The sequence below is a fragment of the Podarcis erhardii genome (assembly GCF_964252035.2).
Source record: "Podarcis erhardii genome assembly, chromosome: 2".
In the NCBI taxonomy this organism is placed as follows: Eukaryota; Metazoa; Chordata; class Lepidosauria; order Squamata; family Lacertidae; genus Podarcis; species Podarcis erhardii.
In genome coordinates, this window is record NC_138498.1 from 10,235,337 (window position 1) to 10,251,994 (window position 16,658).

At 45.0% G+C, this 16,658-nt stretch overlaps 1 protein-coding gene across 1 annotated transcript in view; it reads left to right on the forward strand.

Moving 5' to 3' along the window:
- The first annotated feature begins 1,186 nt into the window (after window positions 1–1,186).
- PFKM (phosphofructokinase, muscle) overlaps window positions 1,187–16,658 on the forward strand; it is a 47,477-nt gene continuing 32,005 nt past the window's right edge. Inside the window, exons 1-3 of the mRNA XM_081848930.1 lie at window positions 1,187–1,407; window positions 9,217–9,290; window positions 11,469–11,546. Coding sequence (XP_081705056.1) covers window positions 1,317–1,407; window positions 9,217–9,290; window positions 11,469–11,546 — 243 coding nt within the window. The 5' untranslated portion in view covers window positions 1,187–1,316. The remainder of the gene's footprint in view (window positions 1,408–9,216; window positions 9,291–11,468; window positions 11,547–16,658) is intronic.

Genomic DNA, 16,658 nt, shown 5'->3' on the forward strand with positions numbered 1-16,658 from the left:
ATAGGATTATATTCAACCAAATTTCACTCAGATCCATTGAAGTGAATGGGTCCCTCAGTCATGTTCATTCATTTCAGTGAGTGTACTCATGAGTAAAACTTAACTGAATACCACCCATAATTTCAAACCCCCACCCCCACCCCCCGGAACAATTTTTATTTAATCTTTTAGTGAAACTTGATTTTAACGTTGTTGCACTTGGATTTCCAAAGCACTTCATTCTGCTGATTATTGAGCAATAACAGACCCTCCTAGTATCCCCATTTTCCAGGGACAGTCCCGAATTTACAGAAGCCATCCTGGTTCCTGATTTGATCTCTGAATGCCCCGCTTTTCCTTAAAGTTAAAGGGACCCCTGACCATTAGGTCCAGTCATGACCGACTCTGGGGTTGCGGCGAACATCTTGCTTTACTGGCCGAGGGAGCCGGCGTATAGCTTCCGGGTCATGTGGCCAGCACGACTAAGCCGCTTCTGGCAAACCAGAGCAGTGCATGGAAACGCCATTTAGCTTCCCATCAGAGCAATACCTATTTATCTACTTGCACTTTGATGTGCTTTCAAACCGCTAGCTTCTGCCAAGCAGGGACTGAGCAACGGGAGCTCACCCCGTCATAGGGATTCGAACCACCAACCTTCTGATCGGCAAGCCCTAGGCTCTGTGGTTTAACCCACAGCGCCACCCGCTTTTCCTTAGGATGTTCCTATTTTCATCGGAGAAATATTGGAGAGTATGATGTTACAGTGCAATCCTATACAGGCCTACATAAATCCAATTTAGTTCAATGGGGCTTACTCCCAGGTAAGTGTTTTGAGGATTGCCGCCTGGAGGTTGTAGTAAACTCACTCTTATTCAAAGTAGACCCATTAAAATCAATGGACTTAAGTTAGTCCTGGCCATTAATGTCAGTGGGTCTGTTCCAAGTCAAAGTTAAGTAGACTACAACTCGGAGCCGCTTTTTAAAATCTTACCTATTTTATCTCCCTACTTTGAAGCCACCAAAAGCCCTCAAAACAGTGGTTGGTACCTGCAGCCTGACATTTCCGCTGTCCATTGGTACTCGTGACAGGTGGCCATGCGCCCTTTAGGATTAGGTGTGGCTGACACTGCATTGGAGATCATTTACAGGCTGACATTTCCACTTGTCATTTATTGGAGAGTGGGCGGGGTGTCAACTTTGAAAGGCAACAACAGAGGGCTACAAGGAGCACTCCGGACCCAGCTGTGGCCCCTGTGGCAGGACAAGGAGGCACCGAAGACCAAGGGCATTTCCCCCATCTTTAAGAAACTCTTCTTGTTGACTTTCCAGCCCGGAGAATGTCGCAAACAATGGTGAAACATGAGCACGCCGACACGATGGGGATTGGCAAGGCCATCGCGGTGTTGACATCTGGAGGAGATGCCCAGGGTAAGTGGACTGGTTGCTGGTGTGTGTGTGTGTTGTAGTGTTGGGGGGTCTCCCTTTATATTCTGAGGAGCTAATGGCAAAAAAGCCAATAGGCAGAAATCACCAGGAAAGGGCTTTCATGTCTGGGCACTTTTTATCATCCAGAATTTCCCTGAACTTGGTAAGATGACTCAAGTGGAACTGGTCTCGGTTGCAAATTGTAACAGGTAAATGTCTTTGCTTTGGGAGTTTTCAGAAGCATCTAACTGGCCGTTGTTGGAAGCCGAATGATCGGCTGGATGGACTTTTGGTTTTCATCCAGTAAGGAGCAGTTTTTTCATTCTTTTCTATTCTGTCTCCCCTACTTTGACTTTCTCCTCCCACACTGCCTCCAGCCTTTCACCTCAGTAGTTCTCTGCCTTCTTGCTTTTCTCTTTTATATTATTTGTATTGCCTTTTTTAAAAGAGCCTTGAAAGCCATTTGTAGCTCATCAAGCGCAGTTTGCCCACCTACCACCCTCATCCTGCAAGCATTTCCTTAGCAAAATGAACACTCACATAATCTACCCTCAGGTGTCTTGAACCATCATTTCTTTGCTGTTCCGCCTATACTCTTACAAAATCTTCAGTTCACGGCATCTCTTCCTGATCTGGGTTTGCCTACATCTATGTCTGTTGATTAATTGGGGATGTGGATACTGGGGTGTGAATAAATGCAATGCAATGCTTAAAAAAAAAAAATCCCCTCCAAAATAGTTTTATTAGTTTTCAATACAGCAAAATACAGGTGCCTTTTTCAAACATGTTGACTTGTCAAGTTCTTCAGCAGACGATTCCTTATATTCCTTTTCCTGACCTTGAGACACACACATAGACAGAGCTCTGTTTTGTTTATCTGCACTCATATATCTTCTTTTGGTGTCCAAGTCCCGTCTTAGTTTCAAGATGGATTTTTTTTTTTTTTTAATTGCATACATGCTGTTGACGGCATTACGAGTGAACATATCACTTGGCAGAGTATTATAAATAGAAAAAAGGCCATTCCTGCCTCCAGGGACTTGCAATTTCATTTAATATTGTATTTTTAAATTGTTGTACCCTTATGGTGAAGGGTGTGTAAGAAATGGAAATACTACTGCTACTAATATATAAGGGTATATTTTTATTTGTTTGTTTGTTTGTTTTTCTATACCACCCTATACAGTCATACCTCATGTTACGTCTGCTTCATGTTACTTTCTTTCGGGTTGTGACTCGGAAGTACCAGAAAGGGTTACTTCCGGGTTTTGCCGCATGCGCAGAAGCGGTGAATCGCAACCTGCGCATGCCCAGACGCGCTGCTGCGGGTTGCGCTTTTTTCATGTTGCGAACGGGCCACCAGAATGGATCTCGTTCGCAACCAGAGGTACCACTGTACCTGAAGGTCTCGGGGCAATTCACATAAAACATCAAATACATAAAATCAAAACAAAACGAACAACCCAATAACCCCCCCCCCCAAGAGCTAGCATTTTAAAAAAGGGTATAGGATGTAGATCAAGTCGGGCAAAGGCCTGGTTGAAAAGGAACATTTTTGCCTGGTGCCTAAAGGTGTACAGTGGTACCTCGGGTTAAGTACTTAATTTGTTCCGGAGGTCTGTACTTAGCCTGAAACTGTTCTTGACCTGAAGCACCACTTTAGCTAATGGGGCCTCCCACTGCCGCTGCGCCGCCGGAGCACGATTTCTGTTCACATCCTGAAGCAAAGTTCTTAACCTGAAGCACTATTTCTGGGTTAGCGGAGTCTGTAACCTGAAGCGTATGTAACCTGAGGTACCACTGTATAGTGAAGGCACCAGGCGAAGTTCCCTGGGGAGAGTATCCCACAAACAGGGAGCCACTGCAGAGAAGGCCCGTTCTCGTGTTGCCACCTTCTGGACCTCTTGCGGAGGAGGCACACAAAGAAGGGCCTCGGAAGATGATCTCAGGGTCCAGGTAGGTTCATATGAAGAGAGGTGGTCCTTGAGGTATTGTGGTCCTGAGCCATTTAAGGCTTTATAGGTCAAAACCAGCACTTTGAATTGGGCCCGGAAACTTATCAGTAGCCAGTGTAGTTGGACCAGGATTGGTGTAATATTTTCAAACTGTCTTGCTTTGGTGAGCAGCCTGACCGCTGAATTCTGCACCAGCGGCAGTTTCCAAACTGTCTTCTATATATATCTGGGTATAAGGCGATACATAAATTCAAACAACAACAACAAGAAGAAGAGAATTGGGGAGCTAACAGGGAAGGAAAGGAAAATAAATGAAAGGCTTGCAAGGAAGAAATACTTTGGGTGGGGTTCACCTGAAGAACCCCGACACTGGACAGGTACACAAGGATTTTGGGGTCCCTTATATGCTCCCTGAAACTGTCTCTCCTGACCCCAACCTCATGGAGCATGGAGGGGTGTTGTTCCATCTGGCAAGCTAGAATACTGGTACGGGCAAAAGATTTGTTGGAGCGCCATGTTGAATTCCACCCACTGTTACTAAATCACTCAGTGTGACCCAGGCTAGGACTTACTCTCATACTACTTTGTGATGTGGTGTTGCCATTCTGTTGTGACTTTGTGTTGATGGTGGAAGAGCTACTACTAATATGCAAGAGGCGGCAGGGTGTGTGTGTTCACATCAGATTAACTGCTGCTGTTGATCTGATGTGATAACTTGAGAGGCTTTTTGCAAAATGCGTTGTCACAATAACACAGCCTGGCAACATGACTTCACAAGAGCTATACTACATCACAAACCCACTGCCCATGCATGCAGCAGTTCAGTATGTATGATTGTGGACAGGAGCGCAGTATGGAGAAGAAACCTAATCCTTGGCTGGTTTCCTGGAAATCCCAACTGGGGACCTATGTACCTATAGTACAACTTTACTGGTATGTCCCGTGGAGGACCTTAAGGTCCACAAATGACAACATTCACAAGGTGGTTAGGTTGGTCTCAACTAGGGCCAGGGCCTTTTCAGTACTGGCCCCAACTTGGTGGAACGCTCTGTCACAAGAGACTAGGGCCCTGCGGGACTTGACATCTTTCCGCAGGACCTGTAAAACAGCTGTTCCGCCCGGCCTTTGGTTTGGACTCAACTGACCCTTATGTTTCCCTCCCCTTATGGTTTTGACTTTTAAAATGAGGCTGCATTTTAAACTGCATTTTAACCTGCATTTTATTTTTTTTTCTTATTATGTTTTTTACTGAAATTTTATTGATGTTAGCTGCCCTGAGCCCAGCTCTGGCTGGGGAATAAATAAAATTTATTATTATTATTACTGGTGGGTATTCTACACAGTTGTGGTGTTTTATGAAGGGCTGTTGCAGTCTAGACAGATGCCGAACAATAACTGCTGATGTAACCCAGAGGTATAGCTTAACATCTAGCAGATCAAAGCATGGGCATATCTAGCTTCAAATGATAGGTGACAAAATGACTAGATTGGTGCTAGTATCTGAGACAGATGCTCGCACTTGCCCTGTAGATAGGCCATGCTTGGTTAATGGACACAAAAAAAGCTTTGAGAAATCTTAGTCTCATGGTGGTAAGAAATGGTGGCCAATGTGGTGCCTTCCAGAAGGACTACAACTCCCATCATCCCTGACCATTGGCCATGCTGGTTGGGGCTGATGTGAGTCAACAACATGTGAAGGGGGCACCCTATATGCTTCTCTTCCCTTAAGGCATATGTGGAAGCAGAACCCAACAAGGCTGCAAGAACTATGTGAAAGAGGTGATGGTTTTAAGGAAGGTCAAAGGGATGTGTTTCATGGAAGGATGTTTCTGGCTCACTCCTGCATCTATCCTCAGGCTGCACAGCTGATGTGGTAGCATTATGCAGCCTTTCTATCTTAGAATCATAGAATCCTAGAGTTGGAAGAGACCACAAGGGCCATCGAGTCCAACCCCCTGCCAAGCAGGAAACACCATCAGAGCACTCCTGACATATGGTTGTCAAGCCTCTGCTTAAAGACCTCCAAAGAAGGAGACTCCACCACACTCCTTGGCAGCAAATTCCACTGTCGATCAGCTCTTACTGTCAGGAAGTTCTTCCTAATGTTTAGGTGGAATCTTCTTTCTTGTAGTTTGGATCCATTGCTCTGTGTCCGCTTCTCTGGAGCAGCAGAAAACAACCTTTCTCCCTCCTCTATGTGACATCCTTTTATATATTTGAACATGGCTATCATATCACCCCTTAACCTCCTCTTCTCCAGGCTAAACATGCCCAGCTCCCTTAGCCGTTCCTCATAAGGCATCGTTTCCAGGCCTTTGAACTCATTTCTCATAACCCATCAGCCCCAGAGAGCATGACCAATGATCAGGGAAGATGGGAGTTGGAGTCCAACAACATCTGGAGAGCCATAGATTATATACCTGGAGGGCAGCACTAGAGCCAGAAATGGATGGGTCCATTTCCACTCGCCATTTCCAGATAGGGGGAACCCAGTGCTGCATGAAATTAGGTCAATGGTTGCCTGCAAGTTATCCACTACTACACAGTGCAGGGCCCTTCCTGGACCACCGCCTCACCGACGTGGGAATCCAGGGCACAGTCCTTCAATGGCCACACTTGTTCTCTCTGGTCTGGGACAGAGGGTGGCGCTGGGGGGGGGGGACGACTGTCGTCGCGCCACCCCTTGGTGTGTGGAGTGCCGCAGGGTGCGATACTCTCCCCAATGCTTTTCAACATCTTTATGCGCCCCCTCGCCCAGCTTGTCCGGAGTTTTGGGTTGGGCTGCCATCAGTATGCTGATGACACCCAACTCTATCTGTTGATGGATGGCCATCTTGACTCGGCCCCAGACACACTGATCAGATGTTTGGAAGCTGTGGCTGGATGGTTACGTGGGAGCTGGTTGAAGTTAAATCCTTTGAAGACAGGTCCTTTGGCTGGATTGGGGGGATATGGTTTTAGAAAGAGAATATGGTTTTAGATCAATATTGATATATGTTTATTATAAATGTTTATAGGTATGTGTGTTTTTGAATGTGACCGAGTAGGTAATGAGATATATGTACTTGTGTATAATAATAATAATCATAATATGAAGAAAGGTTTAAAAGCGTTGGGGGTTTGGCATCCACCTTAGCCTTCTTGTAGCCGAAGTTTTCCTCAGCTGCATCCATGATCACAGCTTGTCTGTGAAGCTGTCACATGACTTAGAGAGGATTTGGGGGGGGGGCGGTATGCAGTGGTATTGAATTACAGTCCCTCTCCTGGTGTGGTATATTTTGGAGCCAGCAAGCACAGTGGCCTGGCAGAGGGGGTACCTCAGGAACTTGTTTTAAATGTCAGCGGGTCAAAAATAAAATGTGCAAATCATCTGAGGGTAGGATCATGGGAGACTTTTGAGTCTGGGTCAACAATACTGACCTGAGGCAGTAAGAAACGACACGTACGCCAAGGAGGCTGAGAGACAGCAGAGTGGGTTTAAGGGTCAGATGATGCCATAATAAAGGCTCCACATCACACACTTACCACGTTTATTTATACATTTATACAAATGCATTTCTAGACCGTCCACTTGCAAAAATCAGGGCAGCATACAACAGCATGAAAACATTTTAAAGCAACACGAAGCAATAATTAAAATTACTGTCTGCTCAAGGGAGATTTTAAGCAACGTCATAGGCCTCTTCAGGAGACCACCAGTACCTCTATGTGGGCAGCACAGATATATGAGGAAACACAACAATTGTACATCAGTGGAGCTTCAGTTTTGTAGGCTGGTTATAAATTGAATGTCACAGTAGCATCAAGGCCAGGCAAATAAGGCAGGGCTCTGTAGAAATAGAGGCACCCCCATCTAGGGATGTTTTGTTGTTGTTGTTTAGTCGCTTAGTCGTGTCCCACTCTTCGTGACCCCATGGACCAGAGCATGCCAGGCACTCCTGTCTTCCACTGCCTCCCGCAGTTGGGTCAGACTCATGTTTGTAGCCTCGAGAACACCGTCCAACCATCTCATCCTCTGTCGTCCCCTTCTCCTTGTGCCCTCCATCTTTCCCAACATCAGGGTCTTTTCCAGGGTGTCTTCTCTTCTCATGAGGTGGCCAAAGTATTGGAGCCTCAGCTTCAGGATCTGTCCTTCCAGTGAGCACTCAGGGCTGATTTCCCTCAGAATGGAGAGGTTTGATCTTCTTGCAGTCCATGGGACTCTCAAGAGTCTCCTCCAGCACCAGAATTCAAAAGCATCAATTCTTCGGCGATCAGCCTTCTTTATGGTCCAGCTCTCACTTCCATACACCACTACTGGAAAAGCCATAGCTTTAACTATACGGGTGTTAGAAGGGGTCAATTTCTGTTCTGATCTGAGTTCATTGCAAGCAGCACTGTTTCCGTTTTCAACAAAGACCACATTATTCTGTCTGCTGTAGTGGAATTTTATATGCTTAATTACACACTTAATTACATGATCGTTACATTATTCCAAGACATTACTTTTAATGTAAAGAAAAAAATTCAAATTGGGGAGAAGTAAGCAATTACTTGTTTTTCGTTTTATAAACGACAACAGTGATTACTGATTATATTTGCGGGATTGATCGTTACATTATTCCAAGACATTACTTTTAATGTAAAGAAAAAAATTCAAATTGGGGAGAAGTAAGCAATTACTTGTTTTTCGTTTTATAAACGAAATGAACATCGTCAATTTCCGCTCCCTATTCTGGTAAAATTCTCCAACATCCTTACTCTCATCTTCCCTCATCCACATGGTGCTTCTGTTCTGCAAATGGCAGTTTCCAAAATTTATTTTATTTATTTAATGAAAATGTTTTTAATCTGCCCTTCAACACCAAATTGAAGTACATTCAGAATAAGTACACTACAACCAACCAAGTCATAAAATAATAATAATAATAATAATAATAATAATAATATGTTTATACCCTACCCATCTGGCTGAGTTTCCCCAGCCACTCTGGGCGGCTCCCAATCCAAAATTAAAAACACAATACAGCATTAAACATTAAAAACTTCCCTAAAAAGCTTATTCCCTAAAAATAAGTAGCAATGCACTCTAAAATAGACCATCAAACAAATAAAATAGCTGAAAACAACAGAGCAGCTTAGAACAATCATTAACAAAACTTACAATGTCTGGGCATATAAATAAGTATTAATCTGCTGGCAAACCTAGAGCAATGTGGGTGCTTGTCATACTTGTGAGGAGATTAGAGCTGTGAGTCACTAGTCTTTTCTGTTTCCTTTATATTCTGAATTAAGCCCCCAGTAGGTCTTGTTAATCTTCCCATGGCTTCTCCTGTGATTCAGTAAGAACTAGATATGGTTGGAACAGAATCAGATTCCCTTCAATCTCTCTGATTGTAAAGTAGAAGACAGAGCCCCCTAGAATCTCCTTGGGTTTCATCTCAGATAAGTATGTACAGTAATTTATTAAAAAAATTGTCCAGTAGCACCTTAGAGACCAACTAAGTTTGTTCTGGGTATAAGCTTTTGTGTGCACGCAGACTTCTTCAGATACGGTATCTGCATACGAAATGCGTGCACACGAAAGCTTGTACCCAGAACAAACTTAGTTGGTCTCTAAGGTGCTACTGGACAATTTTTTATTTATTTCAACTGCGTCAGACCAACATGGCTACCTACCTGAATATGTAATGTATTGTTGTTTATACAATACATTAGCAAAGTGTAGTGCCTCCAGAAATGGTGTTGAACTACAACTCCCATCAGCCCCTGCCAGGCATGACAAGAGCTGTGGTCCATTGTCTACCTCTGCAATGCTGTCATCCAGTTTGCTTGTGGACCAGTATTGTGACCTCTCTTCTCCCTTCTCTCTGAACAGGCATGAATGCTGCTGTCCGGGCAGTGGTCAGAGTGGGAATATACACTGGGGCCAAAGTGTACTTTGTTCATGAGGTAGGTCAATTTGCTGCCTTTCTTTACTTGAGTAGGAATTGTATCTAAGACCTGGTTGACTCATGGAGCAGAATGAGGTGTGAAATCCTGAGATAGCATATTCAACATGAAAATAGGGACATTCCATTCTAAAGCATAGAATGCCTCTATTTTCTAGAGTGGCTGCACCACTTGAAGCCTCAGGGGGCTGCAGTTTAACCATTTTTGAACTTGCACTCGTGTAAAATTCCTGCAAGCTAAACGCACGCGCACACACCAGAGAGGAACGTTCAAGCTCCATCTCTTCCCACCTGTACTAGGCTTCCACTTACAGTGGTGCCTCGCAAGACAAAATTAATCCGTTCCGCGAGTCTCTTCGTCTAGTGGTTTTTTCGTCTTGTGAAGCAAGCCCATTGACGAATTAGCAGATTAGCGCTATTAGCGCTATTAGCGGCTTTTAGCGGCTTATCGGTTTAGCGGATAAGCAGATAAACGGCTTAGCGGCTTAGAAAAAGGGGGGGAAAGGGAAGCACGGCTATTAGCGGCTTAGCAGATTAGCGCTATTAGTGGATTAGCGGTTTAGCAGCTATTAGCGGCTTGGCGGCTTAGTGGCTATTAGCGGATTAGCGGCTTAGAAAAAGGGGGGGAGGGAAAAAACCTGCAGGAACTCGCAAGACATTTTCGTCTTGCGAACCAAGCCCATAGGAAATTCATTTTGCGAAGCACCTCCAAAACGGAAAACCCTTTCGTCTAGCGGGTTTTCCGTCTTGCGAGGCATTCGTTTTGCGGGGCACCACTGTACTCACAGTGAGCTTTTTCTGTTGGAGAGTATTCACAAATACGATGCTCCATCTTCCGACCCAAATGGTACTGCAAATGGGCTTATTATTTTGTTAACTCTGCTGCTGATTGCTGCTGCTAGACCAAACAGGACTATTAGAGTCGCCATAGGTCGCATTGCAGTGGTAATACCAGATCAGCTACCCTGGTGCCCCACAGACCCTGTGCAAGGAGCGTCTCCACTCCCATCATTCTACCCAAGACACTGAGGTCCAGCGCCGAGGGCCTGGATAAAGCGGGATATCAAATCCAAACTCTTCTTCTTCTTCTTCTTCCTTCTGGCGGTTCCCTCACTGGCTCCCAGTACGTTTAGGATCAAACTTCAAAGTGTTGGTGCTGACCTTTAAAGCCCTAAACGGCCTTGGCCCAGTATACCTGAAGGAGCGTCTCCACCCCCATCATTCAGCCTGGACACTGAGGTACAGCTCCAAGGGCCTTCTGGTGGTGCCCTCCCTGCAAGAAGTGAGGTTACAGGGAACCAGGCACAGGGCCTTCTCAGTAGTGGCACCCGCCCTGTGGAACGCCCTCCCACCAGATGTCAAAGAGAACAACAACTAACAGACTTTTAGAAGACATCTGAAGGCAGCCATGTTTAGGGAAGCTTTTAATGTTTGATGCATTACTGTATTTTAATATTTTGTTGGAAGCCTCCCAGAGTGGCTGGGGAAGCCCAGCCAGATGGGCGGGGTATAAATAATAAATTATTATTATTATTATTATTAGTTGAGGTGCTACCTGTTCAATGTTGCTACAGTGGCTAAAGGAGCTGGAATCAATCAAAATGTTTATTCGGCTTTATGCCCATCATGAAACACAACACAACAAAACAAATCAAATAAAACAGCGGGCTCGTACAAGCCACAAGTAGTATAGCACAGTTCACAACTCACAAGGACAAATATGGAGCTGGAAATATCCTGAGGTCGAACAATGCACCAGCCTGGCAATGTACTTCAACTGCATCTTGTCATTAACATTTCTTCTTCAGTATACAGTGGTACCTCAGGTTAAGAACTTAATTCGTTCTGGAGGTCCGTTCTTAACCTGAAACTGTTCTTAACCTGAGGTACCACTTTAGCTAATGGGGCCTCCCGCTGCTGCCGTGTCGCCAGAGCACGATTTCTGTTCTCATCCTGAAGCAAAGTTCTTAACCTGAGGTAATATTTCTGGGTTAGCGGAGTCTGTAACCTGAAGCGTATGTAACCTGAAGCGTATGTAACCCGAGGCACCACTGTAGTTTGCTGTAGCAGCAGCTCACAGCTATGGTGTCTCTATCTTCTTGAGTTAACCAGCTCCAGAGGAGATGGAGGCTCAAAAAGGCTTCTCTTTTTAAATAATCTCTTCTGACTTTTGTTTCAGGGCTACCAAGGGCTTGTGGATGGCGGTGACAATATTAAGGAAGCAACATGGGAAAGTGTGTCCATGATGCTGCAACTGGTAAGCCGGTCCCCTGGATTTTGTCCCCCAGGGTGTGAGAGGCTTCAGACCTGTCCTCCTTACCCTAGGTGTCACTAGTGCGAAGATTTCAGGGTTTTATGATACTACAGAACCGCCTGGTGCCAGTGGTGTAGCGTGGGTTGTCAGCACCCGGGGCAAGGCAAGTAATTTGCACCCCCTAACCCGTGGATTTGCGCCCCCTAACCCGTGGATTTGCGCCCCCTAACCCTAACCCCCAGATGTTGTGCCCGGTGCGGCCAGCCCCCCCTGCACCCCCCATGCTACGCCACTGCCTGGTGCCCCCCTGATGCTTTCAACCGTTTATTTATTTCACAAAACGTATATACTGCTTTGTTTAAAAAAAGCAAAGACGGAAATCCTCCAAGTGGATTTTAGAAAAAGAATAAAATGAATTATCAGTAGAAAAAGAACTGTTAAAAACAGTTATTTAAAATATCCCTCCCCCCCAAAAATAATTTTTAAATCAGTGTTAAGTTGAAGACCAGATTAAAACACATGTCAGCATTCTGCATATCTGGGTAAGGTAAAGGTAAAGGGACCCCTGACCATTAGGTCCAGTCGTGACCGACTGGGGTTGCGGCGCTCATCCCGCTTTATTGGCCAGCATGGGTCATGTGGCCAGCATGACTAAGCCGCTTCTGGCGAACCAGAGCAGAGCACGGAAACGCCATTTACCTTCCCGCCGGAGCGGTACCTATTTATCTACTTTGACATGCTTTCGAACTGCTAGGTTGGCAGGAGCTGGGACCGAGCAATGGGAGCTCACCCCGTTGCGGGGATTCGAACCGCCAAACTTCAGATCGGCAAGTCCTAGGCTCTGTGGATTAACCCACAGCGCCACCCGCATCCCTGCATATCTGGGTAGGCTTGCCTAAACCAGAAAGTTTTTAGCAAGTGCCAAAAAGAATGAATGGGACCATAGTGTGGGTGCTGCCACACTAAGTGATCAATTGCTTACAAATGAAGAATGAGTATTATGTGGTAACAATAACTCCCTTCATCTCTGACTATTGACTATGCTGGCTGAAGTTGGTGGGAAATGTAGTTCAAAACACCTGGAGGGCACTAGGTTGGGGAAATGTTATGTACTGAGTTGAATAGGATCCAAAATGCAGCAGTCTGATTGGTCCTAGAACAATAGGATCCAGAAAGCAGCAGTCTGATTGGTCCACAGGAGTCACCCAATCCAGCTCCAGGTGGAAGTGAATCTGCAACCTGATTGGCCTACAGGAGAATCCCAGAATTAGCCAATCACGTGGGGCCCATTGTGTAAATAATGTATATAAAGCAGACATTCTGGGGGAACTTCCATTCCTCCTCACCACTATGTGCTGAATAAAGAGCATTAAATCCACTCTCGACTCCGAGTATATTTCAGGAAAGCTGCTATAGAATTAGGGCATGGTTTGCATTTTGTTGGGTTGGATCCAGACATGCTCAGCCAAGTTCTTCTACTTGCATTGGAGAAAGTGGGCAGGGTGGTGGGTTGTTTTGTTATTCCTTCTTTGCCTCTGCAGTCCCCTGTGCCTCCATCAAATCTGCCCCAGGGGTGTGTTTTTTTGACAGGGGAATAAGGTTTACTTTATTTTATTTATGACACTATACATGACATAATCCCCAGTGGGATTTTGATTTTAACCTTGTAATATCAAAGTGGTCAGTCCAGTGTTATTTTTTTTTAAGGTTATTCTTTTCCCCTTTGAGAAGTTCCTTTGCTCCTTCTCCAGTTTGAGGAAAGTCACCGGCTGGTTGAGTGAGGGGCTCCTGTCACGAGGAAAATTATTGTAACATCTTGACCTTTTCGCCAGTTGGGGTCACTGGCAAAGTTGTCATCTCAAGTGTAATGATATCGCCATAGCTGGGGTCACAATGAATGCCTGAGACCCAAAATAACTCGAAACCCGAGCTGACCTTTGCTTGCAGCCATACTTGCATGAGTCGGGGCTTTTTTGAATTTCATAAACAAGAATTGCAGAAGATTCTGGTCTGGCCACAACTCTCTCTAGGCATCCAGACTGTAGAGATAGAGGATGACATGTAGCAAACATGCATTATCTCTCCCAGTGTATTTTTATTTTATTTTTTGTAGAAAAAGAAGTGTCAGAACTCACCATGAACAACTCCCTTGTTCTCTTAAAATGGCAATTGCGCCCACCTGAGAGGTGCCAGAACTGAGTTCCGGTTGAAAAAATGCCCTGATCTCTCCTTGCAAACCCTTTACACATAACGGTTAACTGGGTGAAATTCTCAACTACAAAAACTCTTCAAACTGTTGCAGCTAATGGATTTTGGTGGTGGTGAAGATGCCTTGATCTTTGCAGTGAGGAGGATTTATTTGGTGGGCAGAGAGAGCAGGGAGGTGTAGCATTTTTGAGCCCTTTTCCTCCTGAATCAGGCGATCGGGCCGGCCATTTTCCTCAAAAGAATGAACCTGAGAATTAGAGGTCATAGCTTTTCCAGGCATTGCCTCTTTTTGGAGTACCTTGGGAACTGTAGTTGAGTGGAGTGGGACTTGGGATCTGTTTACCTCAATAAATAAGCTCCAGGGCAAGCCCAGCCATGAGGCAAAGTGAAGCAGCCACCTCAAATGACAGATGGGGAAGAACCCAAAACTAAGATACTATCAAGAATGTATAACTTGCTGTTGAAATGGAATATTGAGGATGAAACGGTAAAATCTGCTATGATAAAATGGGCACAAGATATCGGACATGACATTATGTTTGCTGACTGGGAACAGTTGTGGACCACAGGTATGAAATTTACGGCATGTAATGCCTTAAGAGAGAATATTATGAAAATGATATACAGGTGGTACATGACTCCAGTCAAGCTTGCAAAAATTTATCATTTGCCCGATAATAAATGTTGGAAATGTAAAGAGACTGATGGTACATTCTTTCACCTTTGGTGGACGTGCCCAAGGATTAAGGCTTTCTGGGAGATGATCTATAATGAAAGGAAAAAGGTATTTAAGTATACCTTTCTGAAGAAACCAGAGGCCTTTCTCCTGGGCATGGTCAGCCAATTGGTGCCAAAGAAGGATAGAACTTTTTTTATGTACGCTACAGCAGCAGCAAGAATACTCATCGCAAAGCATTGGAAGACACAAGACTTACCCACCTTGGAAGAATGGCAGATGAAAGTAATGGACTACATGGAATTGGCAGAAATGACTGGCAGAATCCGAGACCAGGGAGAGGAGTCGGTGGAAGAAGATTGGAAGAAATTTAAAGACTATTTACAGAAAAACTATAAAATTATTGAATGTTAATGATGTTGAAATGAAATGAAGAGGTTTTAGCAATAAGGCAAAGGAATATGTAAAAATGGATTGATTTTAGATGAAAAATTGAAGTTTATAATATGTGAAGATAAGAAATTAAGGATAAAATAAGAGGGTATGGATTTGCTGAACCAATTATTAAATAGAATACAAAAAAGGGAGGTGTGAGGAAGTCAAGAAAATAAGCAAATGAATGCTAAGAATATAGAAAGAGGGATTTAGTTTTTAACTTTTCTTGATTTTTCTTTGTTATTTCTATTTTGTATTTTGTGTATTCTTTTATTTTCTTTTTTTCTATTTTTGTAATTTTTCTAATTTTTCTTATGTTGGAAAACTTAATAAATATCATTATAAAAAAACAACAAAAAAACAAATGACAGATGGGGAGTCAGGGAGAGAGTAATGGAGCCTATGTCTCCTAAGCTATCCTCTTTCCCTGATAGTATTGGATGCTATGCTGTTGTTAACCATTTACCCTCTCTCAACCTAACCTACCTCACAGGTTTGTTGTGAGGAGAAACTGGGAGAAGGGGGAGAATGATGTTTGCTGCCTTGACATCCTTGGCAGGAGAGCAAGAGAGGATGAACTTTTGCTTGCTCTTCTGGAAAGATGTGTTCCATGTGGGTCAACTTATTTTTAATACATATTTTTACATATTAAAGTTATACAAGATTCTGCAAAATACAGTGTTGTCAAATAGGATCTGATGGCAATATGCATAGTCCATGTAGAATCATAGAATTGTAGAGAGTTGGAAGGGACCCGTGGGTCATCTACTCCAGCCCCCTGCAATGCAGGAATCTCAGCTAAAGCACAGCGGCGTAGCGTGGGTTGTCAGCACCCGGGGCAAGGCAAGTAATTTGCGCCCCCTAACCCGGGGCAAGGCAAGTAATTTGCGCCCCTAACCCCTAACCTGCCACCGCTGCCAGCTTCTTCTTGCTGCTGCCTGGGCTGGGGTATTTACGGTAAGGTAGCCACGGCGGCGGCGGGGGGTCCGTGTCAGGTGATCTGAGGCGAGTTGCCGCTGGCGCTGCCGCCCAAACGACGCCACTTGCCCAGAGGAGGAGGAGGGCAGAGAGGCGAGGAAAATGCAACATGGCCCAGCAGCTGCAGAAGCAGCTGCGGCAGCGGCGGCGGGGCTGTGAGGAGGGGCTGCCTGGCGCGTCCTCCCTGGTCCTGACACGTGGGGACCGCGGTGAGTGCTGAGAGCCGCTGCCTGCTGGATGCCTTCAGCCCGGACACACGCACAGCTCGTCGGTTCCGCGATACATGGGGCTCTGCTACAGCCTGCGCCCGAGGCTCTTCGGCGACTCCGGAGGCGGCGAGCGCGCCCCCCCCAGATGTTGCGCCCGGTGCGGCCGGCCCCCCTGCACCCCCCACGCTACGCCACTGCTAAAGCATCCATGGCAGATGGCCTTCCAACCTCTACTTAAAAACCTCCAAGGAACAGCCTCCCAAAGGAGGTTCCACTGTCAAACATCTCTCACTTTTGGAAAGTACTTCCTCATGTTTAGTCGAAAACTCCTTTCTTGAAATTTGGAGCCATTGGTTCGAGTCCTACCCTCCTGACCAGGAGAAAAAAAGTTTGTTCTCTCTTCCAGGTTGACAGCCCTTGAGATATTTGAAAATGGCTATCATATCAATAATAGTTCACTGTTGAACAAATACAGACATAAAATCAAACCAAAATAAATAAACCACAGGTATGTGAATGCATTGGAATGTAGCAACTAAAACTATTTATACCCGTCAGGGGCGCAATTTGATTCTGATGCGGGCAATTCGAGAATGAGTTAGACCAAGT